Here is a 26497-nt window from a genome sequence, read left to right as displayed (position 1 = left end):
CCGCGCCCGCGCACAGGGCGGCCCCGCCCGCCCCACGCCCACCCGCGAGCAGGTGGAGCCGCGGCCGCGCAGGAGCCAACCGGGGCGAAACGGGCGAGTCCTCCCGGCCCGCGGAAGGCGCCCACGGGGGCTCTTCCCTCATTCCCGGAGCCCCAACCCCGGGCCGGGGGGAAGGCGGGAGGGAGCGTGTTCACCTTCCCGCGCCGCCGTACCTGCCCCTCGGTTCTGAGAGCACAGAGAGCCCGTCGGCAGCCTGCTCGGCGCAAACCCTGCGGCTCAAGCTCTGAGGAAAACCCTGCAAATCCACCCGCGACGCCCCGAAGGGTCTCGGAGCTTCATTCCTACCCGCTTCTCAGTCTTCTTCCCTTCAGAGAAGTCAAGCAGCGCAGCCGCCCCTGCGGAAGGCAGGCCGCAGCTGAACGGCAGCTTTGTTTTCTTTAATAATAATTCAGTGCGGGAAGACAATAGCAAAGGCCCTCCCTGGAGTATTTGTAACGCTTCCAGAAATAAGGCAGCGGAGTTTGAGGTGGCTCGAGTTTCGATAGGAGCCCCAGAGAGTGGTAGATAATACACTTGGTTTATAAATCACTTAGTGCTGGAATAATTTAACCCCAGTATTCCCCATTTTCCCACTCCACAAATCCAGGGCAGCCCCGACACAAAATCCTCAGGCTCAGCAGATCCCTGTTGCGCCGCCTGGGCTCAGTTTTCTGTATCGATGTTAAAAGGCAGCAGGAGAGCATTTTAAACTCCTAAGGGAGTGCAGCACGTTCATCCGCTAAACACATTTAAACCCAAAAGTGCAGTTCATGCTGGGAAGTGGCACCAATTTCTCTAGGGCTTGACATACGGTACAGCAGCATCGTGGTATTGCTACCAGTGGCCTTTTTGGGGCAATGTTTGTCATACCCAGAGCAACAAATTTTGAGGATGGGGCCTGAAAAGTTTCTCTGCAGGCAGAGGACTCAAGCGTGTTTTAAAGTGTTGTGGTAACTTGAAAAAAAACTGAGAAGCTGAGATTTCTCTCTGTGGGTAATGCTTGTGGGCAGGGAGAGAAAGAATGTGGAAGACAGCAGCTATGATCAGAATTGGTTGACTAATTTTGAGGCCATTAGTACACCAGGCTGCCATTTAGGTAATTAAAGAGAAACCAGAACATTATATGAAAGAGTTAACAATGGTGATAGTGTGGTGCGAGTGTTGTATTTCACTACAATTAATTCGTGGTGGTGGATAGAGCCAGCCTCCCACCCCTTCGCTGCCCCCACGCAGGGAGAATGCTGGGGCAGCGCACGGGGGGAGTCCCAAACCACCCACAAACTGCTCACGACAGAGTGGCCCACTCCTGTCTCCAGCAGTTGGTGTCCTATGTCCCGGAGAAGCATCATAAATTAAGTACTAAATGTGTTGGGTGGTGTGTTAAATAAGCAAGAAAGATACAGCGAAGGTATCACCTTATTAGCTTATTTGATCTTTTAATGAAAAAATAACTTCAAATTGTGATAACAGAACATGTCTTACCCAAAAGCCAAAGATAAAACCGGTTTAAATGCTAAAAAGTCGGTCACATTATGCTTGGCTGCTGCCGTGCAGGGCTAACAGAGCCCATACACACCCGCTCTTGTTACATGCTTTTGTTAGAAGTGGCTCCTGACTGGGGGGGGAAGCGTCGTTTTGCCCATCTTGTGGGTGACAGCTCTTCCATTCTGACCGTGTAGGAGGCAGTTCCTGGTTACAACACTAACTGGGAACTTCCTATAAACATTATTCATCTCAGTCTACACAGCAAGAGGAAAAAAAATAACCTAACAAAAAAAATGAATGCTTGGCTGTGTCATACTCTATAAATATTTTTGAGCCACCATTAAAAAAAAAAGGCAAGAAAAATAGTTCCTACGTCATAACAATTACACACTTAAGATTCCTAAAAAACAAACTATCTAACCTGAACTCTCAATTATAAAACCAGTTTTGTTAATCTTGACATAAATCTATGGTTTTTTTCAAGTTAAAAATATATATGCCTGCATAGTCACATCTTTTTGCCACTTGTGAGTCTTTCAAATGCTCAGAACCATGGAAAAAATAAATAGATAAATAGGGTAGCTTTCCATTGTAGCTGAGGGGTTGATGATCTTCAGTTCTCAAAATGAATTCTGTATGGGAAACTTCTTCATCCACTGCAGAAAATTAAAGATTTGTATTAAAAAACAGGAAAATTTCCTCTAAAATATATTAAACAATCGCATAGGTGTCAATTTACTATATAAATTTTCACACTGCAAACAGAATAAAAACATAAAGAAAGGTAAACAAAGCACTTCACAGAAAGACAGCAGTCTCAGGGACACCACTGGAGTGTTATGAAATAAAATCCTTCCAGTTTGTTTTGCAAAAAGGAGTGATCCTTGTGCCCTCAGCCAGCCACTGAGTCATAGTTTATGAGCAGCGGCACACGCTACAGTGTCCAAAACTGAATATATCCTTTTACTCACTGCTTTCCTCCTTTGTTCTTCAACTCTCCCCCACCCAACGTCTCCCTAGAGGAAAAACAACTGACTGATAAAAATGGCTAAATCATTGGCAGCTCGTTAGGAAATTAACCTAATGTTTATCAGTGCACCTACCCTCAAATGATTTCAAAGCAATTAAAAAATAAACAAACAACCAAAATCAATTCAATTACTTCTCCATACAACATTTCACAAACAGTTATTTCTGGACCCGCTATCAACTCTGCAAAAGCTTCTTTGGATTTAACGGATCACAGTGATTCAGTGCCTTTTAATAAACAAAGAAAATAAGAATTATGCAGCAGCCAATGACTTGCACAGTCACTAATTCTTGTCGTGGATCTACAGTGAACTGTGGGTATGTTTGTTCCACCAGTTCTTTCTCACTTGAAGCAAACGAGATTATTTCTGTAGGCTAAGCGCACGCTTACTGCTCTGCTGTATCAGCATGGTGCTCAGCAATTTTGGGGATTTGCTCCTGAAACTTTTTAACATCAGTAGTTTCAGGATGCGAGTCACAGTGCTGGCTTCGATCTATAAAACCTCCAGCTTCTTTGACCTTAGGGCTCTTTTTAGGAAAAGAAGAACTCTCTACACAGGAACAGTACAGCAGAGTAAGGTTCAGCATTCCGGCTACTCAGCATCCACTGGCAGTGAGCGCCCCATTAGCGTGCACTAAGCAGACCCAACTTATTTTGAAAGACGACTTAGTGTCTCCAGATTTAATGCAGAAACAGCAGAACATGAGGGTGCTCCAAACCAACACCACTCCCTAGGGGCACGGCGGGTTTGGCTCCATGCAGGAGAAACATTCAGGGACCAACAGTTTGAATACACCGAGAGAGAAGAACTGAGCACCAGCTCCCCGGGGATCCCAGCTGGTCAGTATGAGAAATCCAGTACCACACAGCTTCACACTCCAGCTTGCTGTGTGGTAACTTCCCTTTGCAGACAGGCACTTGTGTCGTGTCAGCACTGGAAGATTTCTTTTTTTGTCAATTTTCCCCCCCATTGTTGCTAGTTCTTACTCAGTTTCACATGGTGTTTGGTATTTTAACCGTATCTGGTTACTCTTTTGTCCTCAGACCCAGACAACATGGTGCCTATTGCAAGCATCCAATTCACATTAGTAGAACAAATAATCAGAGAGTGAGAAATTTCCTGATTCAAAAAGAAAAAAAACAATCTGCTATGGGCAAGGCTGCTTTTCACATTCTGAAACAGCTCTATTCAATACATTCTACTTTTGGAGCTCTGAGCCCAGGAACAATATGCTAAAACAGCCCTTGGCCAGTACCCTTGGCCGTGGCACTGAAAACCACTTCCCAGTCTCTTATTCAACAATGTTCATATCCTTGATCCTGTTATCTGTAACGCACAGAAGGATTTAACTACAATAAGTGGTGTGCAGGTACTTGGGAAGGAGCTGCAAGCTCTGACTGCCCAGAGGATGAGGAGCATGCTTGAGAAAAGCTTAATTATTTGACTAAAGGAAATTACTTGCTGCCTTAATATCTATCTGCTGTTACAGTACTCACAAGTTTTCTTGGAAATGCATTCAGAGCAGTGCACTTAGAATCTTGTGCCAGCTCATCTCAGAAGTCCCTAACTTGCATTAATATTGCAGATGCACTTATAAAGAAGGGAACAAAAAAAACCCCAACAAAAAAAAAAAAAAATCAAGTCAAAACCACTTTCATACTCACAGAACATCATAGGGAAAAGAATGGAAGCTTAGTATCTCTTTCTTTTGCAGCAGGTAACTGGGTCCTCTGAAGATCTTTTGCAAGTCCTGTGTCTATGTTGTATGTGCAAAAACACTACATGGAAATCAAAGAACCCAGATAATAAAAATTACAGAGCTGCCACGTTCAAACTGGTGAGCACGAGGATACACTTTTTAATTCCCTCTTCTCCTCCCTCCCCCAAGGAGAGCACAGAAGCCCCCCCCCCCCCCCCCCCCAATTCTTACTGATTAAATGCTAAGGGTTGTATTTGATATCTATTATGTTTTAAAGCACAGTTTAAAACAGCCTCAGGTAAAACTGGTTTTAAGGACAGATTAGTTGGCCAGCCTAGATTAACTAAAACACGCTTGACAAGTTTTTGCCCAGAACAGTTCTGAAAGTAGACTGGAGTTCTACAGATGTGGTTCAGAAGCTACCCCTGCCAATAAACATGAGCCTGCTTTATTTTCTACCCACTACAGCAACCGTGCTGAATGAGAAGCCAGTTTCCAAGCTCAGTATCCAAGCAGTCTCAGGTTTTAAAGCAGAGCCATGCTTGCTAATAAAGGACAGCCGGTTTAGCCGAGCTCTGATGTGCCAACCAGTAAGCAGAAGCCAGACAGCTGATGGGGCTGGGCAAGAGCCACAAGCAACTACTGTTTTGTAGAGAGCTTTTCAGGAATCCCTCCTACAAGACAGTCTTTGCAAAAAGACTACACTGCTGCTGTCTTTCACACTGAATGAAATCCTGCAGATGAACTTCTAAACAAAATATCCTTTCAGTTTATGCAAACACTAGCACACAACCTTTATACTGTCAGTCAGTCCCAGCACAGCTAAGGTTTTATGGTTCTGAATGTTATCAGAAATGCTTTGCCTGTTACCTACAGTAACATCGTTCTGCTCAAGTTCATTTAAGGATAAAAGGACTGCAATATTTTTAGAGGCAATACCTTTCAGGAAAAAGCTGAGGTTTCAGCATGCAGCCTTCTCATTAGCAGTCTGCTTTAAAACCAAAAGCCTAAATTCTCCCTTTATGATATGGATCAGCACAAGTCTACTCATTTCTAGTGATAAGTGGCGCAATCTCCTCGTCAAACAAGGTAGAAATTCTTAAGGATATTTATGAAAACAAACAAGTGACCCCTCCTCCAATTAATCCTATTGCCCACATACTCAAGACAGAAACTCCCTACCTGTGTTCATGCTCCTAAAATAAATTGTCATGACAGCTATATACAGATTATTTGCTTTGACCATCGAGTTATGTTCTCTGACCCTTCAATGAAGGAACTGAAACTATTAGCCCGCAAAACCTCTGAAGTTATTTAAACTGAGAGTCTGGTTTAAATTCATACACAAGACTATTCTATAGATCACCTATTTCCTATACTGTCCTCCTTTCCACAAATATACCGAGCGTAATAAACCAGTTCTGAATGTAAGTCCTACTTGTGTTCGCTTTTTTCTAGACCTCCTACAGCCTGTTCCAAATTGACTCTTCCTTCCATCTGCTTAGACACATGCAAAAGTCAGATCTTGTCATGACCTTGAGGAGTCATAAAGAATCCTACAAAAAAATTAAAGTACTTCGTGCTTAGGCACGCATGAATTTTCAGCAAAAGCATGAGGAGGGTATTGTTTATAATGTTGTAGCACAAGTCAAGCATAAGGGAAAGGATGTTCACAATCACTATTCCTGACCACCAAGATCTAGTCATGGGAGAGCAATATATACCATGTGAGTGTTGTTGCTGGTTGGACTGCAGAGAGGGCTTGTGTGGAGAGTGATAAGCTCCAGATCAGGAGCCATCTGTCGCAACTCGGCCAACACGTGCTGCAGCTTATTTATGGGGGAACTGATGTCCTGGAGGAGACAGAAACCGAGCTAGAGTTATGAAATGGATCTTTTTGGAATATGCCAAAGGATTATAACATACCAAGAATCATCACTTTCATTTTGAAATGTCTCAGTCAAAACACTATAACATAACACTGCTCCAGACTGTCTAAATGCTGATCGAATAAACAGAGGTCTTCGTGTATTACTGGAATCACCAATTAGCCAGCATCCATCATCCTAAAGCCTTTAATTTCAAAAGCTTACCTTTTTTTTTTTAAACTCATATCTATGCCATCCAAGACATATTGAGGCAACAAGGAATTATTTTGAAAAAACATTTTATCACCTTTGTTTTAAGCTTGCTGTCTCCTCATTTGAGTCCCTAGTTCTCCCATGCCAGCAGACATTTGCTTTCCTACCATCCACCACAATTCCCCTTAAAATTAATGAAGTACCTTCTGCAGTAAAATATGGGCTTGGTCCACTGAAAGGTTACTGATCTCCAGAGTGGAGTCCTCATCAGAAAATCGCTCACATCTTTGAGGCCTGTCTCCTTTCTGTGTCAAGGATGTCAAACTGGGAGAATCCTAGTGAAAAGAGTTCAGATCCACATTTTCTTCACTGTTAAAAAAATTAAGACATTGACAGAAATAGTATCACCACCCTTTTTAAACTTTCGAAGGAAAATCATGAGACAACATAAAGAATTATGGGCCCGGAGCCAAGAAAACCATCAAGGGTGTGGAATTACTTTGCTCCTCAGAGTGGTTCCCATGTTTAACAGCTTCTTTAGATCACTTTTATCCTCCGAGGATAACAGTTTGATGCTCCTCACGTATCTCATGGGTGCCCTCAGTCCTAACTGTGTCTGTCTTGCAGTTCACTTTCAGGGGCAGAGAATGCCATACCTATGCTACAATGGCATGACAAAGAAAACAGTCAGAAATACTGCATTTAAAGAGTGTACATAACTGTACCGAAGTTAAAGCTATACGTTAACCAGAGGCCATGGTTCTGTGGTAGTTCAGATACCAATGGGCAGCTGTATCTTGCCTAAACCCCGAAAAGTCTGCCCAGATTTGGCTGTTACTTTCCAAAATCTCTCTGCGAGTTCCCTCATGTTTTATACAGTGTGGTGATTCTGTCTGAACCTCCAGGGTGTGTACCAATTTCCTAATCTGAAAGCAAAATAAACTTTGATTTTTAAACAAAATTAGTAGTAGGCCAGATTAACACCCCTAACACCAGACTATTCCATTAAAAAAAACCCCAAAACATCATTAACTGTCTGGCCTGCATACAAATGCTTTATTCAGTGACTGATACTCATGGTGTCTCCTGTCAGAGTAAAAAAAGGTATCTGACAGCTTCACTGGATGTTTGTGGTTGAGTCCAGGAAAGCCATCTTGACATGGCACGCATCTCTTAAGATATTAGTTGTGGCTGAACAGTGAAGTCTCTCTCTGGGAATAAACTACTAAAAAAAAAAAAAAAACACCAAACCCAGAAGAAAAAAAAGTTACCTCCTTTCATGTGCTGCCTTTTCATGCTTTTGCCTTAATTCCCGAGAGCTCTCCAAATTGCCATGAAGAAGCTGCAAGACACGCCGCCGCCTTGTACAGATCTGTTTAAAGATAGTAATGCACATTAGTGAAAGTCTGGACTGCAGGAACATTGTCAGCAGGTACTCACACATTGCTTGTCTTCCAAAAATAACCTTAAAGCATTCTTATAAACCAATACTTGGAGCCAAACTATTGCCAGAGTCTTCCAAATCTAAGGGCCATCTCTGCATGTATTTAGGAAAAACTATGTTTTGTGGCAAAAACAGTATTTCTATTAGATAGTAGGGGTCTAAAACAAAACCACATTGAATCATAAACACGATACCATTGTTATTTGATATTTAATACGTCTTTTTATTATGCTGTTCCAAGTTATGTAGAATTACAGGACACAGAATGATGATCATGGTATTTGGCTTTCACTGCAGGGGATTTTTTTTTTAAAGCTAATGTAGAAGAGAAGACCCCGATTAAGTATTTGCAATAAAAAAACCTGAACATAACCTGAGAACCTCACGAGTGCAGGTGAAAACACTGGTTTTAAATTTCTCCTGAAAAAGAGATCTTTCAGTACACCATGCCCCTCTACACAGGCCCCGCTCCCACCGCTTCTCCAGCCCAGCACTCTGGTTATACACACCCACTGATGAGGGTGCCCCCACTTTACTGCTACACACTCACTGTAGGACTGAGTAAATACAACTAACTATACAAAAAAGGTTAAAAGCACATATAAATACAAGGATTTGTACTATGGGGTTTAATTTTTAAAAAAATTAAAAACATTCTATAGGGATCCCAACAAGGCAGAAACAGCAAGGGTTTTTTTCTTAATTAGAATATCTATATACAATTTTTTTATACTGTCACATGCAGCTCTAGTGTTACTGAAAAATGCCTTCATAATCTCAGCAGAAACAAAATTAGGGTTGTACCTCTTGCAAACTTGATAGTTCTATGTCATTCTGTGCTTGTTCAGACTTGGCAAACTGAAGAAGCTGATCCTTTCTTTTTGCTTCCTCAACTGTTTCAAAACATATACAATTTTTTAATTAAAGTGAATAGACACAATGTAAGTACATTTGTTAACACATATGTCTGTAGCAGTAGAAACAAGTACCTAACCAAAACCATTTTCTTAAGAACCAAACCCAAACCATTTTCTTAAGGTCAACAGGATCTGTTTCCCCTTCAAATAAAAAGAGCACGAAAACCGTAAGACAACAGATCAAATATTTTCCTGTCTTTTCACCAGCACCTAGCTTTATTTTACTAGCAGCCATATTCTGCTGATTTATTTTACTTTTTCATGTTAACATTCTTCCACAGAAAGGAAATTCAGTAATTAATTCTAATTCATGCCTTGTATGGGGAAGTGCTGGGAAATATGTCCCATTACTACTGTTCTTAAAATAATGAGACATGGAATCAATATTTGGCAGAGACAATGGCAGAGGAAAAGTGACAGAAAAGTGACAGCAAGTAAATAATGTGACAGCAGAGGGCATCTTTGGTCACCTCATCTTTCAAGGTATATTGGTTGTCTGTAAGAACACTACAGGCACACTCAGCCTGCCTTTCCTATTGCAATAGTTTCTCTCTACCCAAAACCAAAGTGAAGCTGTCAACAGATAGCAGGCTGCAGTTTACCATGTCCTGCATATTAAACCATCTAAACCAAACCTATCAGTTAAACAAGAGAAAAAGTGAATTTGTAAACATACAAACCATACAAACACTGGAGAATGGGCTGGTAATTTCATAGGACCTAAGCTTTAGGTTTTGCACGTGGCTTCTTTTCAGTAGGTCTTTTCTAGGCAACCTATGTCAGAAGGGAGACTGCCACCCTCATTTATTGTATTAATACCACAAGAGACACAAAAATATCAAAAATTTTCAATAATTCCCTGAGCCATTCACTCTTCCATGTATAACCATACTAGTGAACTTTGTGCTTTTACAGGATTTTATAAATTGTCCCTGCAGAAGCCCTAGATAATGCTTTCATAGAAGAATGGCATTATACCTTTATTAAACCGCAAGAAAGGTAGATAAGAAGCTGCTTCCTTCACAGATATTAGTGAACTGTTGTTGTCGAGAAGCCTGAGCTGTTGACAGCTAAGGCATGAAAATCCAACTGCTCACACTTACCAGTGAGTGCAAGCTCATTCCTCAGGCAGACATTTTCTTGTTTGAGGTGAGTGATTTCTTCCTGCTGCTTATTATTTTCTTTTATCTTTTCACAGAGGTCACCTTTAAAACAAAAAGGTAGTATTTCCCAGAATGAAAAGGAATCATGCTGGTCTGCACTGAATTAGCGCACAGTATAAATATTTACCTTTCAGCTTATTTGTTTCAAGTATTAGTTCTTTCAGGCTCAGTTTAAGGTCATTACTTTCTTTTCTGAGACTCAATTCCTTTGTCTTTGCTGCATGCAATGCACTTCCCAGCTTTTTTAATTGAGATATAAACTTCACAAGGCGATCAATTGTTTCAAGGATAAACTTGTCCTGAAATATGAAATAGAATGTATTCTTATTGTTCTACCTTCATGTATGGATTTTGACAAAACAGTGTATCTTACTGCAGTAGTTACAGCTACTTCAAAGATGTTCTTCTACGCTCTTGATGAAAAAAAACAAAAATCAAGAAACAAGCTTGTTTATGAAAATAAACGTTTCTTGTTTGTTGCCCACTTTTCTCAAACAAGCCTAAGAATAAACAAGCAGTGAGATCAACAGTGACTAAACCACTGTGTTACAGTCACCAATAACTGCACTGCAGTCTGACCACATCTAGTGCCTGATGAGAAGACAGAACTTACCTTCTGCTTAAGCATAGTAAGAAGCTCCTGTTCCCTCCCTTGCAGCTGGCCTGTTTTAGCAGACTGTTCCAAAACTAAGCAGTGACTTTGATCTTCCCCCTAGCGAACAGAAATAAGAGTGCCAGCTACTACTTCAGTGACTCAAAGTTACTGTTTTTCCAGTTAATGTGTGCACAACTTTATTTAAACATCATGAACGTCAGTGTGGGATTCTCAGCAAGCTGTGAGGATCTGGAGAAAAGAGGACTGGAGTAAAAATTGTTTCCCAACTTGTTACAACTAAACTTGCTTGCGATCAATGGTCTTAATATTCTGCATGTCTTAAGCCAATTAGACAGATGAAAATGCAGAATACTACTTTATTGCATACAGGGGGAAAAGACGAATAAACACATCATTGCTATATCACTTTTAAAAAAATCTAGAACCCTTGAATACCAATTATTTTCATATCCTTAAACCAGTTTCAGAATGTTACAGTTCATCACAGTAATCAAAGCTGGAAATAAAACCTTCTAGAGCTTCCTAACCAAGTACCAGTACTGTTCTGGGGGCCAGCACTGCCTTTACAATCAGTGCCTGACATTTTTGGAGGCAAGCTGGTTCTGAGCAGAGTTCCCCAAAACTAAGCAAACTCCAAATACTTAGGAAAGCATTTTTGCCCCCTTTCCCCCCCCCAATGAATCAGAGCTATATCTTTATCTAGCACTGCTGTACTAAAAGTCAAATGCCAGTCAGGAACCTTAATATGAAATATTTATTCACTAGTGAAACGCACCAGTGCCACTGGCATTCTGTACACGCATCGACTGCAAAATCAGACTATTGCTCAACTCCTACCTCCAGAGCCTGACCGCTAACAGTTCCATCTGGTACTTTTGAGACAGCTCTTTAACCTTCTGCAGTGCATTTTCAAGTGCTGCCTTACTGCCATCCTGCTGAGATGTTACTAACTTTAACCTTTTGATCAGCAATTTTATAATTTCATTTTTCTTGTTCAGCTCACCTGAAAAGAGACAAGGTATCTGTAAGAAAACAGCTCAAATACTGTCATGTAATTTTTAAAATCTCAGAAATAATTTAACCCAGTGTTTTAAAACTGTGCAGAAATGGATGCTCACGTTGCATACTCCGAAGCGGGATCCTCTCACTACCCAGGTCAGATGGAATACGAACCCTGGTGACCTCCACACTATGGCTGTCAAACATTAAGAAGCAGTGAGAAATTCTCTGATGGTAAACTCAAGCTTTTAATTGAAAATATTTTTATATTATAAGCAGAGACCATTCCAAAAAGTCCCTCATGCTTGTCGTACCACCTGTGGTCCTTGACTGAAACCGTTAGTGGTACAATAAGGAATTTAATAGCGCTGAGAGTTAACTGTATGTGATGAACTGGGTATGTGATGAACTCATCGGGGCCTGGGGACCAGCACGCCCCAGGCACTGGTGGGTACTGGTAAATATTGATGCCTGTAAGGTGCAGCCTGGAGGCTGCCCCTGACCCACACCCTGAGGTGCCACCAGCTCGGACGAGCGGCCCCCCAGCCCCGCAGGTGTCCCCCTGCCGCACGGTGGGGCCGCCTCAGCCCCCGGCCCCCCCACCGGTGCCCGCTGGCGGGCGTAATGGCGCCGCCCCGGCCGTTGGGGGCAGAAGCTCCGCCCCCCGGGCAGAGAACACGCCCCCGAGCCCCGCGGCGCTGGGGCTGAGGGTTCGAGTCCCGCCCCCGCCGGCGGGGCTGGAGCGGCCTGGGAAAAGGTGAGAATTAATCATGTGAAAAATTAGTAACAGGAGACGAGTAAGAACCCGACTGGATGTTACAGCATGGAGGTAACCACTCTGCTCAGCTTCTAAACAGAACAACTGCAGAGACAGCTGCCTCATTTGATAGACCATTCCCAACTAAACCCGTCAGCTTATAAACAAAAATCACCAAAAAAAAGGAACATTACTGGTAGAGGACAGGGTGTACGATGCATCACCCCCTTGGATTTAACCTCATCTAGGCTCTACAGTGACAGGAGAATGTCAGATCCAAGACTCTGCCACCTGGGAGCATTTAATGTTATTAAATTGCACAGTGAAATAACAAAGCACCAGACTGATGCTGGAGGCTGTTTGCAGGAGCAAGGAGAAGCCCCGCAGCCTGAACACGGTTTGGGGAAACAAACAGCAGTCACTAGGAAGTTGTGAGAATTACCACCATTCTTGAACTAGCTGTATGCAAAAAGCACCAAGCCACTAAAATTGCCTCACCTAGACCAGAAGGGTCAGATTGTTTGGAATTACGAAAACAGGCTAAACATTTCAGGCGTACTCACGTGTTCCTCAGGGTTTCCACTTAATAGAATAAAATAGTTCAGTTGGCAGGGACCTCAACGATCATCTAGTCCAACTGCCTGACCCCTTCAGGATTCATTTTCCTTTGTTAACAAACCTTTAAAAATGTTTCTCCCATTCTGATTTCTGAAATTATATACAGGTAAATCAGAGGTATGAGTTTCTCTACACTAGCCACATGCTTCATTCACTTAAGGTCAGCAGAAAGGACAGCAGATTAAAAATAAGCTTTTAATGACTTAAATTATTATTTTACTGTAAGATTGTTAGAGGAAAGTAGCCATAAAGAAAACAGAAACTGTATTCAGTGAGGAACAGTAATTTTATTTAAATCTACTTCATGCATAAGCATGATAGAACCCCAATTTAACTTTGGCAAATATCACAACAAAAAAAACCAAGCAGCCTATACAGAACAGTGAAAATGCCAAGGATATGGGTTCTCTACAGTTTCACTGCAGAGCAAATGGATTTAGAAGCCTCACTTTGGCTACATCATTTATAACCATATCATTAAATAAAGGTAGTCTTTCACTATCACTTCTTGACTTCTCCAAGATCTTCAATGCTATCATCATCCACCTAGGGAAAAAGAAAAGGCCAAAACACAGCATGTTAAGTATATTTTCTTCTTACATATCTCACTCAATATTCACCACCGTACATGTAATGAAGTGTGGGAGAAGTATACAGCACCATCTGAGATTCCTTGCTGTCAATTCCATGCAAGTGACACTTGCCTATAAGACATGGCCAAACCTACAGTGCTCTGAGTAAAGACAGGCCTACAGAGTTCTTTCAGAAAGAACTCCAATACCAGAAATACCACAACAAGGGAGAGTCAAAGAAAACGCTTCCAATTACAACAGTGCAACCAAACCCCTCAACCAGCCCCAAATTAGCTCATCTCTTCTTCTGAAGTACAAGTGGTTTGGGGATTTTGGTTTTTTTTTTTTTTTTTTCTTTTAAAGTTCGCAATCTTTTATGAGATTTTGAAAAAGAGGATGGCAATGTAAGAATACTTAAGTATTCACCATTAAGAAACAGTCACAAAGGAGCCACAGATATCTGACAGTCAGACTTAGCCTGACATGCCTTCCTCACTGTCATATCCACAGTAACAGCCCGAGAATTAATGTTTCTTGGACAATGGAAGCAACGTCTGACTTCAAGTTTAATCACTCCTTAACCTAGTCATTCATAGGTGGGAATGCATCAACCGGTCTCTTATTTTTGCACGACAACCTGTGCTGCCAAAGATGAAACCCTTTTTTCAAAACCATTGGAAAGTCACAGGCTGCCGTGGAAAACCAGAGTTTTGGCAAAAGAAAGGTTTGTTACCTCAGGCCACTTCTCCTGGATTACATCGATAATGTCATCCGTAAAATCCCCCTGAATGATGATTTCATCTTCTCCTGTTACTGAGGCACCGCAGGAAAATTTCTGAGCAAAGAACCTTTGTGCTTCCTTAAGATCAATTTCTGTTGATGGGAAAAATGGACAGTTTAAGTACAATCATTTAAAACAAGTATTTTCTCAAGTTTAAAACCAAAATCTTTTTTTTAACTGTTGAAAAACTAGTGGCAGTTTACAGTTAAAGCTTTGCTACCATTTCCACTGAAAGCAAAAGTCTGCTGTTTACATACAAAACAACTGACTCCACAAACCTAGCAAACTCAAAGCAAAAATTGCTGAATGTCCCCTCCACATTCTGTTTACACAGGTCTATGCTACACGCAGTCAGCAGAAAAGCACATGTAGAACTGTTTAAAAAGCACCTCCACTTCTGAGTAACTCCCACAGCCACTGAACCAGTGCTTCAATATGTTCTTTTTTACAAACATGTACCAACAATTTTTGAGATTGTCTTCCAGCACAAAGATACACATCCAGTTCAGATCAAGCTAGTGCCTATTACCAATCCCTCAAGAAAACTGATGACACTCTCATCCAGGAAATATGTTATGTATCTTGTTAGTACAACCAAGGTGAAACCTTACCTTTTTAACAGAATTCATGATCAAAGTGTGAAGTAAGATGTTGTTATAGATATAAACACCACGGGGCTGTTTACAGCTGAACCAAAGCTATGTAGGACAGCATTGTTAGCGTACTTTGGTAATGATTTGACTGCTATACTAGAAATGCAGTTAAAGCTTACTTAATCAGTCTCAAGAAGAGGTAAAAATAATTGTCAGGAACATAGTTACAAGTTTGATGGAAATAAGCATCTTTTTGAAAAGAAATATGCTTCTAATTAAAGGGAATAGACTACTCTGAAGTCTAACAAGTGGACTGCTATTGGAAGCCCTGTTCCAAAAATAAACTGCAACCCTATTTGTTTGTAAACACCATGGAAATAAAGACTTTAATAACTTATCACTGAGGGAAGTCAGTGTACCTTCGTCATGCTTTGGAACTGCTAAAAGCACCTTGGGACTGCCAACTCGCACAGACGGAAGCACATCACTCAATGTAATACAATCAGAAGAAATACCATGAGGTTAAAGGCAAGCACATCTAAAGCAAATTAAAAAAAAGCGTAACAAAAGTCAACTCACCAAACGTTGCAAGGCCACATACTCTTGTAACATATTTTTTCTTTGCTCTAGGAATTTTAGCTATTGTAACTTTCTGTGGTACAGTCTTCTTTTTCTGTTTTATCTGACCTCTTCCACCTTTAAAAGAGAGTATAAGGTTACATAATTAAATGATGTCATACTTAAAGAAAAAAGCATATAAGGTCAGATTTCATCCCTATAAACAAAGAAACTGTTATCTTCTCATCTGTGTTGGTAAACAGATCTACTCTGCACATTGTCTCACATTCAGGGTTTTATTTTTATTTAAGAAAGGTCCCACGTAATCAAAGCTCAATATCACAATTACTTCTGAAACAGAAGTCAGCTACAGTAGTTGACTGCCAAAATTCCACATGATTTAACATCTTTCTTGCTGTTTCTAGGCCAACCTGAGTGAGAATTTCACATATCAGGCGTTTATTAGTCTGAGCAAAGCATGCAAAAGATAAATTCCACTTATTAGGATTTTTCAAATCAGATTAAGATCTCAGTTAATTTGGTATACAGACATCAAGTTACTCCAGGGTAACCAAAGCTCCATGTTGAGACTTCTCAGCGTGAAAACCTCAAGAATTTATGACAAGCAAACTAACCTCTCGTGACTACACTTCTTTTGCTAACATGCAGCACTTTCAATTCTACACTACTCTAAATTGATGTCTGATCATTTAAGACAGTAAATTTCTGTCTTAAAATATCTTCAGTAAATTTCTGCAGTGTCTTAATAAGTTTTTGCTTGTTTTTCCTTACCCCCCTCTCTTACGGTCAATCCTATACCATCATATGTAACACCATACTGTAAGCTTTCATGAAATTTTAGGCTCTAGGAGAAAATCCCCAAATATTTTAAACACTTACTATTTCAGAACCAAAACCTGGACTGTAAACTAACCATACCACGCCACACGATAAATTAATGTTGAAACAAAACATCCTGAAGTCTCTGGGAAAGGCATGCAAGCTACAGAACGTAAATTACTATTGTCACTACACACAGCCTACTGATAAGGTAAATACAACTGGTTACCAAGACACAAAAATAAAACATCTGCAGTGATATGTGGCTTAAAAATCTGAATCTTATTGGACTATTAACCATAATTTCTGATGCACTACAGATCCAACTGACACTCTACAGGCAGATGCATATTAACAGCACCAGCATTTTGATTTATGGGGGAAAGTATGTTAATTAATTAAACAGAAAGAACTCCAACGATAGAAGATAAAATTGTGTTTAAATTGCTTCATATATTGTATACCTTCCAAAATTGGTTTTTGAAAATGTTTTTCACTAGTATGGTTGGGAAGAGACATAGCTGTTAATGAAGACATACACAATAGTGTTAAAAGCATAAAACCAAATCCTGTTACGTGAATACAGAGGAGGGGTGGAAGGAAAAAAGGCAAAAGCAGTGTCATGTGGCATTAACAGAGGAAAGAAGCCTTTGTTCTCTCTGCAAGCAACCTATAAACTGCTGTTCAACAGGGCAGAAACAAGTATTCTGGGAGGCATGCCAGCTGATTTTAGGTTGAGAAGAATTACTCCCTGAATAGGTGCAATAGCAATGACAGAACAACGAGACACGTGATGCAGGTCATCTTTCACTTGCTGTTACTACTATCCAATTCTTTCACCATCATAAATCACTGCACTCACTCTGTTACCACTGGAAGAAAGATATTTGGTATCTTTTGTGCAGAGTCAAAGTGTAGCTAACAACCAAAATGCAAGGAATCTGTGATATAGTCCAGATCAGCAGGTGAGAAAGGGATGCCTCAAACTCCTTATAAATCAGTACCACAATCAACTATTTAGACCTTGCCTCTCTTTTGCTTCTTCTTCTCTTCTTCTTCTCCTGCATTTCCTTGGCCTTCTCCAACCCCAGCTTCCTGTTTAGGTGAATTTTCTTAAATGCATCAGAAAGGAGCAGGGAGAAGAAATGAGAACAAAATTAGTGGTAAGACAACCACAGCCTTAAGGAAGAAAGGTACAGGGATATTTTGCAAAATCCATAAACTCTTTGTTTAAGTGCAGCAGCCCCCTGACTGATGTGTGTTATATCTTCACAATGGTACTTATGCAAATTAGACTTGCCTTAGCTCAAAGATGCAGCTACAATTTCAATAGTCTCTTCATATAATTTCCACAGAGAGAAGTTAATAATGTTAATATTGACATTCCAAACGCAAATCAGCAAGTTCCCTGTGATTAATGTCCTTTCCTCCAGCCATCCACAGTAGACTGCACACACATAAATTCTCATAAACTAACTTTGATGGGAAACAAGAACATGGATGACTAGTTACAGTAGGAACCTTAAGAAAGCTGAAACATTATTTCTGAATCTACGCATTGTTTATTCAGTGTTCTCTGACATCATCAAATAGATTTTCACAGTATCCAAAAGCATGGTAGACTCCTAAGGAAATTATTAACTCTCACACTTGATAGAGCAGAAAAAGGAAAGAGATCAGAACTGGATAAGCTCGGAGACTTCTGAATATGTCTAAGGGCACATATCAGTTCAAAAATAGGAAAGATTCTTACCTACTGTAAGTTTTGCAAACTCATCTGGAAAATTCTTTTCTAACCATTGTCTGCATTTAGTCACATCAGGCATGTATTCGCAGTACTAGAGGAGAAAGGACATATGAATGTTGTTAGCAGAGTAACTTCAAAATACATCACAAATACACCAAAATATATTTGCTATTCACCTCGGCTATTTCTCCTTAAGATAACTGAATACAAATACTACACTAGTGCACAAGAAACCTCGTGTCATCCCAAAGATGACAAAGGCTGAAGCACAGAACTGCCACAATTAACAAAAGATCAGAAAGAATCATCAAAGCCAGGAATCATAGGACAGAAAGAAGAAACTCAGACAACAAAAAAATTAACTCACCTCTGTTGGTAATGAACAGACTGGAGAAAGAAGAGAAGGGGGGGGGAAAAAAGAAGAGATTACAAAAAGTTCTCCTCTTACAGCCTTAGCATTAAATTCAAAATGGTATTTTAAAGTTAGGGTTGATTTCTTACATCATAACTGCTGGTTGTAACCACACATTGACTCAAAATTATTATTTTATTGATACCATTCCACATTTTAATTTTTCTCTCATTAGCTCAGATGCTCTGCATTAGGGTAAGACTATCACAGCCAGAGTAGCGTGGAAGGGAAGGAGATGCTTGCTTTGGGAAAAGTTACAGAAAGAAACACCGGTTGTACCTGAGGCAAAAGATATACCTAATAAATTACCACGTGATTTGGTTAGCTTTCCTTTTTCCAAGAGCTGCCAATGTCCAGAAAAGGGGCTCAGCCCCAGAACAAATCCAAACCAACTGTGCAGACTTCCATGCACAACAGGGATTCTTTCCTAATCCCCTGCAACCATATTCAAGCACAAAGCAAAATAACAAACCTTTCAAAAAAAGAAATACCTGTCAAGGTACTTTCCGTTAAATTTCATTCACATAACTACAAATGTAACGAGTAAAGAATAATTCTAAACACAGTGCAACAATCACTTTCATAAATTCTAACTTTATTTCTTATTGCTATACTAATGCTCAGAGGCCTTTTCTGTGCTAAAGGCTTTACTGGCTTTCTGCAGGAAGATATCTCTGCTCAACAGTTCACAACCTGAGCGCCACTCCCACTTCTTTTGAACACAAAAAGTTCTTAGTACTTCCATCTCTCAGAGGGAAGACCCCCACATTTCACCAAAAAAGCTTCAGATAAAATACATAACATGAACTATTTCAGAAAGACAATCAGAAAGGTCAAGCTTCTCAATAAGAGCTAACCAAAAGAAAGTCTCCAATTCTCCTGTCTGTCAGGCTGCCCTCACAAACAGCACATTGTAAGAATCGTGGACAACTGCCCCTTCAGCACTTGCCTCCGCAGTAGAGAACCCGAAGAGGATAGTCAGCATCTGACCTGGCACCGCTCCTTACGTCTCCTCTGCAGTCAGGGACCACAGGCTCAGCTACATCTGTGGCCATGTCACAAGCCTAGAGGTCACAGAACAAAAGAATCAGGACCCAAGTTCTGGGTTAAAGTTATTCACATCTTTCCCAACTCAACAAGAATCCCAGAGAAAATAGATACAATTGTAAGAAACGCAGGAGTAATCAGGGAAGAAAAAACAGGAGTCAAGAAATAATGAAAAAATATGGGGAAAATGGCTGCAAAAGATACCACTAAGCATGGAATTCTAGCACAGAAGGGGAAAAAAAACCCACAACAAGTGCCACAAAATGCAGCGTAAAATTAAGAAAGCTCTGCAAGAACACCACATGGAATTACAGAACATACTGGGTTAAGCAAAATGTGAAGTAACACGTTAAATCAGTGGCATATGAACAGTACGTGCACTGGAGGAGTTGTGGGAGGTACTGCCAATATAGTAGCAAAGAAAAGGGGTCACTTAAATCAGCATCTAAAGTTACAATCTGATCCTAGGACACTGGCAAAAAAAAAAAAAACACAAACATCACAAAGCAAACAAACCGAACTCAACCCACTAATACCTTTAATAATGGTTTACACGCACAGATTTTCAGGCAAGGGGCTTAGAAAATAGGTATCAACTGAGAAGGGGTTTGCAATGCATAGGAAGTGCCCCAGGATCACGGGAGCAAGCAGGATACGTGTGAGGAAGACTCAGAGCTGGGGGAAAATGTCAGGGCGGCCGAGGTGGTGGGCTTCGTGGTAGGGGGCCCGCGGGGAAAGGCAGCGGACGGTCACAGTGAGGGGAAGGGTGCTGGGGCACCCGTGGAGATCCCAAATGGGGGAAGGAGGGTGCTGGGTAGTAAGGGGTGAAAGTGAAGGCAGGTCAAGGTGCTGGGGGAGCGGCCGTGATGGGGATCACCGACACGGGGGGACGGCGGGGCACAGCCGGGGGGACGAAGGGCGCCGGGTACCTGAGGGGGGGAAGATGCTGAGGTGCGAGAGGGATCACTGCGAGGGGAGGCAGAGCCGCGGTACCGGAGGAGAGGGAGGAGTGTCGGAGCTGGGGGAAGGATGAGGCGAGAGGCCGCCCGCCGGCGGGACGCCGGGACAGGCCACCCACCGCTGGGACGGGGCGGCGGCGGCGGCGCGGGGTTCCCTGCAGAAAGGGGCGGGGGAGCGCAGGGCCGGCAGCGGCGTGGCCTTACCCGGGAGGCCCCTCAGGCCGCGGTGGCGGGGAGGCGGCGGCTCCTCCTCCTCCGGTGGCGGCGGCTCCCACACACACCGCGCGGCACGTGCGCCCGCCCCAGCGCCGCCGCCGTCTCGCGAGAGCCGCGCGCGCCCGCCGGAGGCCCGCGGGGCGGGGCGGGGCGGGGCGGGGAGGGGAGGGGCGGGGAGGGGAGGGGCGGGGCGGGCGCGCGGTGGCGCCAGCGTGCGAGTCACCGCTTACCCGCGACACGTGACCCAGGAGCGGTACGGGCCGCCGGAGCGGTCAGTTCCCGCCGCTTCGCCTTGGCGGGGAGGCCGGCCGTCGCCATGCCGCGGTACGCGCAGTTGGTGATGGGCCCGGCGGGCAGCGGGAAGGTGAGGCGAGCAGGTGGGGCGGGCGGGCGGCAGCGGGGAGGTGACAGCGGCGGTAACGCGTCCCTGACGCTGCGTGTGTGCCTTGCAGAGCACGTACTGCTCCACCATGGTGCAGCACTGCGAGGCGCTGGGCCGCGCCGTGCAGGTGGTCAACCTGGACCCGGCGGCGGAGCTCTTCAGCTACCCCGTCATGGCAGGTGAGCGGCGGGAGGCTGCGGGCAGCAACCTTCGGGCACCGGCTGTAAGGAAAAGAACTCACACCGCCTCGTGTGTCTGTTGTTCCAGACATCCGCGAGTTAATAGAAGTGGACGACGTCATGGAAGATGAATCCTTAAGGTTTGGTCCCAATGGCGGCTTGGTGTTTTGCATGGAATACTTTGCCAATAACTTTAACTGGCTAGAGGAAAGCCTTGGGCATGTGGAGGATGACTATATATTGTTTGATTGCCCAGGTAAACAAATGTCTACGTTTTGTTATTGTTCTTCATACACAATATAAAATTCACGGTGCTTTTTTGTTGTTGTTGATCATCATTCGTACTTTTTTTTGCATTATCAACAGCTGTCAGAGTCACTTCCAGATGTTTCAGAAGTTGAACTTGACCCCAGGATAATTTAGATGCCTGCACTTACTTCTAATAGCATCATATGGTGTGGGAATGCTATGGCAACTGCTAACTAATGCTAATTGGAGGCCAAGGGAGGGAAAAACCCTTCTATTTCTTTTCTACTTCACCAGTATAAGTTCATCCAAAGGCAGTCAGAGTTGTCTGAAAAGATACTTTCTTTATCAGCTTTCATTCACATTAAGTGCAATACCCGTATTTATGTAACTGCTTACTGTTCCTGTTAGCTTCGCATTTCTGCATACTAATATCCTAAGTGTGTCCTAGGTCAGATCGAACTCTACACACATCTGCCAGTGATGAAACAGCTGGTGGAGCAGCTTCAGCAGTGGGAATTCCGCGTCTGTGGAGTTTTTCTTGTGGATTCTCAGTTTATGGTGGAATCTTTCAAGGTATCCGTTTGAAATCTGTGGTAAAAATTCATATTGATAAAGAAATCTGAGCAATTTAGGCAGCTGGGTTTGTTTAGCCCAGAGGAAAGAATGCTAAGCTGGAGGAGATCTGATTGCTGTCTTCAGCTGCCTCAAGACACAGATTGCAGCAAATTCCAGTTGGATGTAAAGAAAAAAATCCTGCACTGCAAGAATGGTCAGACTGGAAAAGGGACACAGAGAGATTGTGTAGTGTCTGTTCATTAAGTTACTCATAACTTGACTGGGCAAAATCCTTGAGCAACCTGATACGACTTTTGAGCAGTAGTATGGAACAGATAACCTCTAAAAGACCCTTCCAGCCTAAATTCTTCAGTGACACTATGAGAGCTTTCTCAAATCTGGAGAGAGAGCAGGCTGCTTTCCCTATCTAGGAGTAAGAATCCTGAGAAGGGCTTTGGATTTTCTTAATGCCCTTTTCAGTGGCAGATCCAGATTTGAGGCTCTGGAAGTAGATGGGAGATGGGATATTCAGCACCTTCCTTTTCAGACAGAGAGAATGACTCCTCATATGGCTTTGTGTCCATGTTTCATATATTCATTAGATAGATTTGGGTTGTGCTTGAGTGTCCTGTGTGTTGGTGTTGTGTTTTCCTGTACTTAACTACATCATTTTTCATATTCCTTAAGTTTATCTCTGGAATTCTGGCTGCACTCAGTGCAATGATATCTTTAGAGATTCCACAGATTAACATTATGACCAAAATGGATTTGCTGAGCAAGAAAGCCAAGAAGGAGATAGAAAAGTAAGTTCCGAAAAATTACTTACTCTGCAGTGTAATATCTTGCAGTACACTTCACTCAAAATTAATTCCCACAATTAAAACATATTCTTTTCAAATGGGAGAAGATGCACTTGGTTTATATTGAACATAGTCTTGTCTGGATAGGATGCTCACAATTTAGTTGGAGTCAAAAGGCTAGCTCCATCTTTGTACATACCTCTGGATTTTTCTGTAAATAATTATCTTGGATAACTTAAGTCATTCTGAATGACATTCTAGGGTAGTGTACAAAACCTAAACCAGAGGTGATTCTATCACTTTTTTGATACTGAACATACTGAATTACTTACGTGTTATTTTTACATTTGTGCTAAATTAAAAGTTTTTCCCTGTGGTCTTCCTCAAAGCTTTCTTCAGTATACAAGTGTATTAGCAAAACGAAAAGAAAAAACACTTCAGTTGTTTCTACTAGCATCGTAATCTGAGATATTCAAATACTTACAGAAACTATTTTTAAACATTTTAAGTTCTCCTGATAGGAAGTTAGTTCATTCAGACCACAGAATGATAGATGGGTTCGGTAGCTATATAAAAGCACAATGACTCATTTGCTCTGTGGCCAAGGATTTTTTTGATGATAATGATTATTTTATTTATCCCAGGTACTTGGATCCAGACATGTATTCTATGATTGAAGATTCTACAAATATATTAAAAAGCAAAATGTTTAAAAAACTGACTAAATCTATATGTGGATTGGTAGGTATATTGCTTTTTAACTGGTACCCTTAAATTCAGTCCTGTATTTATAAACCGTACCGCATGGTTGCTGGCTTTATTGCTGTAACAGATATTGTATGTACTAGAATAATTCTCCCCTCCTCACCCCAAAACTGTATTTACCTACCAAAGTTATAAAGCCAGAATGCAAAAGATTCTCAGGCACTTGAGCATTTTAGGTATACTAACATTTGGATTGTAGCTAATACATTTTCCGTGAATCCTCTTCTATTAGCAGTTTTGGAAAATGACTTTTTCTACTGTGTAGAACCTCAGACTGATAGCCAGGTGTTCCCTGTGGGGAATTGCCATTGGTTTGCAGCGTGGCTTTAAATGGCATTTTAGCAGTCCAGACAAGGAGTACATAAGTTTGGTTTAAGGAAGTAGCTTAGAGTGATTGAGAACTACCTTACTGCATTTTCTTACTAACGTCCTTTGAATCCCTTCTCTAGATTGATGACTACGGTATGGTTCGATTTCTACCTTTTGATCGCTCTGATGAGGAAAGCATAAACATAGTTTTGCAGCACATAGACTTTACCATTCAGTATGGAGAAGATCTTGAATTTAAAGAACCAAAGGTAAGGTACTTCTGGTGATAGGATGAAAAATTTAAAAGGGTTCCATAGTATAAATTGTAATATAAATATGTTCTTTGCCTCACTAATAAATTATTTTCTTGGTATGGTTCAAAATAAGCCATGTTTAGTCTTTTAGTGACAATGCTTATATCGTCTTCAATTTAAAAGTGAAATTCTTTAATATCATTTTGCTTTTGCAGACTGATCAAGTGGTTGTATTTAATGCTTTTGTTTTCAAAAATAGTGGCATTTTAAAACGCAAAGGTCAGAAAGGACTATTAAGATCACTCAAGATTTCTTCCTACTTGACTGTTCAAATTCTTCAGTAATTCCTGTGTTGAACCCATGATTTGCATATGAGATCTAGACTAGGAATAAATTCTATCATGTAAAATACATGATAGAAGACAGCTGTGTTAAAATCGGTTCCAAGCCCTGTCTAGTTTTATTATTCAGCTCATAAATCCTAAGGAACAAGTCCAGTGCTTTTAATTCTATTTTTAATTCCCTTTTGTCCTCTTTGAAGTATACAGAATACCTGGATCTAGATTTTGACCTATACAATTTTGATAGCCTTAGAAACAAATTGCTTTTTTTAGAAAGTTTTGCTACATGTTTTATGGAACCATATTAGACATTGTTCCTGTTGTGGTTTCTAAAATAAAATGTCACAGAACAGACAACGTACATTAGCCACTAGGGAAAAGTCAGGTTTTACCTTTTTTGTTTTCTTTTTGGCAGGAATGTGAAGAAGATAAATCTGCTCTTGTGGATGAATACTTTCAAGATCACGTGGATGAATGAAAAACAGATGTTCAAAAATGGGAGGAAAATACCTTGCTCGTGTTAAAAAATAAAAATTTTAAAAAAAGTCCATCCCTACACAAACATACTCGATATTTTATCTGTAAGATAACTAATATTTATAGTGAAGTGAGCTATATGACCTCATAACTATTTTAATAAACAATTTTTATTCTTATGTGTGCGTGTTATAAAATACATAGGCTAGCATTAGCACATATAAAAGTTTCCCACATATAGATGCATCTCATTTAAGCACAGGAATGCTTGAAAAAAATCTAATGATTTTCAAAGGAGACAAAGCCAAATATAAGTATCTTGCAATAAATATTTATCTCCAGTACTGAGTAGTTAGTTTCATTATTAGATGAGAGAAAAATTGTTCTAAGGGGTGAAAATTGTCCTTCATGAGCTGAATCTGAATTAGACAAAGAGACAGCTGGCAGCTTCAAAGGGACACCTGGTCAGTGGGTGGTCTCGCACCCTTCTTGAAGAACATGAGTGTTTTACATGTACTTTGAAGGAGCCCAGATTTTAAGCCTTCTAACACAAATAAGTAAGCTTTTTTTTTTCCCCGGAATAAAAAAACTCATACTCCTACTATGGATATATGTTGCCTCTATAGTACAATGAGTGGTGGTGCTTTTAGAGCAGCACAACTTCAGCACAGTATCTCCAAAGGACATACCTAAGTAACTAAATACATGTAAAAATGGTCAGGAATTTTTCAGGCAAGTAGCATCAGGTCTGGAATTAGCTGTTAACAGATTTCATATTGGATGATAATTCAAGCCATATGGAAAAATGTACTGCTGAATTTACTTTTCATTGTTTATATTTCCTTTATACATACAGACTGTTCCTGGGGCATCTTGAGTGTTTCAAAACATGTTTTATTTCTTCTGAAATCTATTAGTCCAATTTATTAGCTACATTCAGCTGAATTTCAGGATGTGGGTTTTTGCTGCTTATGTCCAAGTACATACCAACCTTTCCTTTCCCTTAACTCTATGGAACAGGACTTATTCATGGAGTCCTTGAATTAAAATATTTTCCAAAAAGGGCCTCATGGTGTGAAATGCTTAACATCAGTGAATGCTTTTGTGTAGGCCTATCATCTGGCTATATAAATTAATGTATCAGAGATTAACCCCATCCTCACAAAATATGAGCAGACAAGTATTTTGGTAGAATAAGAACAACTGATGTCATTTTGTAGGAACAGCTCGGTTAGTTAGCAGATGTGTGAGTGCAAGGATATCCCTTCATGGAAACCAAACCAAGGATTGAACACTTGGAGGCAACTGCACTTCCCTAAACCTGGGGTTTGGTAACAGATTGGCACAAGAGTTCAGTTTTGTAGTTTTTTGCTTCTAATTCAGAAAGTCTGATTTTTTTCTTATCAGTGGCTTGTTCTTCCTGTCTGTTTAAATAGATGGTTAAATGATCGTACTGTTGATATGGTGCTTATTTTTGAAGTAAAGATCTGTTTTTTCCAAAGCAGAGCCAGAACGGGGAGAGAGGTTCAACAGACTAGAAAATCCTGCATGTCTAGAGGAAAAGGGCTCCCCAGAATCCGTATGTGGAGGTCAGGGAGGATCGCATGGGATC

The 26497-nt window shown here is 41.2% G+C and overlaps 3 protein-coding genes across 4 annotated transcripts; 1 reads left to right on the top strand and 2 right to left on the bottom strand.

Annotated features, from left to right (window-relative positions):
- Positions 1 to 3845: 3845 nt before the first annotated feature.
- On the bottom strand, positions 3846 to 11681 carry CCDC62 (coiled-coil domain containing 62). The gene is given in 11 exon segments (XM_074921547.1): positions 3846 to 4333; positions 5979 to 6107; positions 6539 to 6704; positions 7607 to 7707; positions 8584 to 8672; positions 9800 to 9901; positions 9987 to 10158; positions 10473 to 10571; positions 11313 to 11347; positions 11350 to 11478; positions 11594 to 11681. Coding segments are annotated over 11 exon segments (1218 nt in total). The 3' UTR covers positions 3846 to 4225.
- Positions 11682 to 13116: 1435 nt separating this feature from the next.
- Positions 13117 to 20712, bottom strand: DENR (density regulated re-initiation and release factor). Its single transcript, XM_074921238.1, has 8 exons — positions 20563 to 20712; positions 19302 to 19416; positions 18308 to 18327; positions 17947 to 18031; positions 17222 to 17305; positions 15375 to 15491; positions 14155 to 14294; positions 13117 to 13395 (listed from the first exon to the last, which is right to left on the bottom strand). Exons 2-8 carry the CDS (start codon positions 19405 to 19407, stop codon positions 13351 to 13353), a joined length of 597 nt encoding a protein of 198 aa, XP_074777339.1. The 5' UTR covers positions 19408 to 19416; positions 20563 to 20712; the 3' UTR covers positions 13117 to 13350.
- A 107-nt stretch (positions 20713 to 20819) lies between these two features.
- GPN3 (GPN-loop GTPase 3) lies at positions 20820 to 25064 on the top strand. 2 transcript variants are annotated; one of them, XM_074921237.1, is made up of 8 exons: positions 20820 to 20938; positions 21027 to 21135; positions 21224 to 21391; positions 21833 to 21957; positions 22627 to 22742; positions 23384 to 23480; positions 23954 to 24082; positions 24824 to 25064. In XM_074921237.1, exons 1-8 carry the CDS (start codon positions 20891 to 20893, stop codon positions 24884 to 24886), a joined length of 855 nt encoding a protein of 284 aa, XP_074777338.1. In that variant the 5' UTR covers positions 20820 to 20890; the 3' UTR covers positions 24887 to 25064. The 2 variants fall into 2 exon arrangements, with proteins under 2 accessions (XP_074777338.1, XP_074777337.1); XM_074921236.1 differs by having other exon boundaries at positions 20876 to 20970; positions 21029 to 21135.
- Positions 25065 to 26497: the final 1433 nt, after the last annotated feature.

Source organism: Athene noctua, chromosome 17 (assembly GCF_965140245.1).
Source record: "Athene noctua chromosome 17, bAthNoc1.hap1.1, whole genome shotgun sequence".
Taxonomy (NCBI): domain Eukaryota; kingdom Metazoa; phylum Chordata; class Aves; order Strigiformes; family Strigidae; genus Athene; species Athene noctua.
Note: the sequence above shows the minus strand (reverse complement) of the source record. Positions and strands in the feature narration are given on the sequence as shown.

Excerpts from the sequence above, each read along its gene's own strand:
- DENR (XM_074921238.1), bottom strand. The coding sequence starts at position 19,407 with ATGGCCACAGATGTAGCTGAGCCTGTGGTCCCTGACTGCAGAGGAGAC. Across the intron at positions 18,032-18,307 it reads TCTGTTCATTACCAACAGAG|TACTGCGAATACATGCCTGA; the intron begins GTGAGTTAATTT and ends TTTCTCCTCTAG. Across the intron at positions 17,306-17,946 it reads GTTTGCAAAACTTACAGTAG|AAAATTCACCTAAACAGGAA; the intron begins GTAAGAATCTTT and ends GATGCATTTAAG.
- GPN3 (XM_074921236.1), top strand. The coding sequence starts at position 20,891 with ATGCCGCGGTACGCGCAGTTGGTGATGGGCCCGGCGGGCAGCGGGAAG. Across the intron at positions 21,392-21,832 it reads TATATTGTTTGATTGCCCAG|GTCAGATCGAACTCTACACA; the intron begins GTAAACAAATGT and ends AGTGTGTCCTAG. Across the intron at positions 21,958-22,626 it reads TTATGGTGGAATCTTTCAAG|TTTATCTCTGGAATTCTGGC; the intron begins GTATCCGTTTGA and ends ATATTCCTTAAG.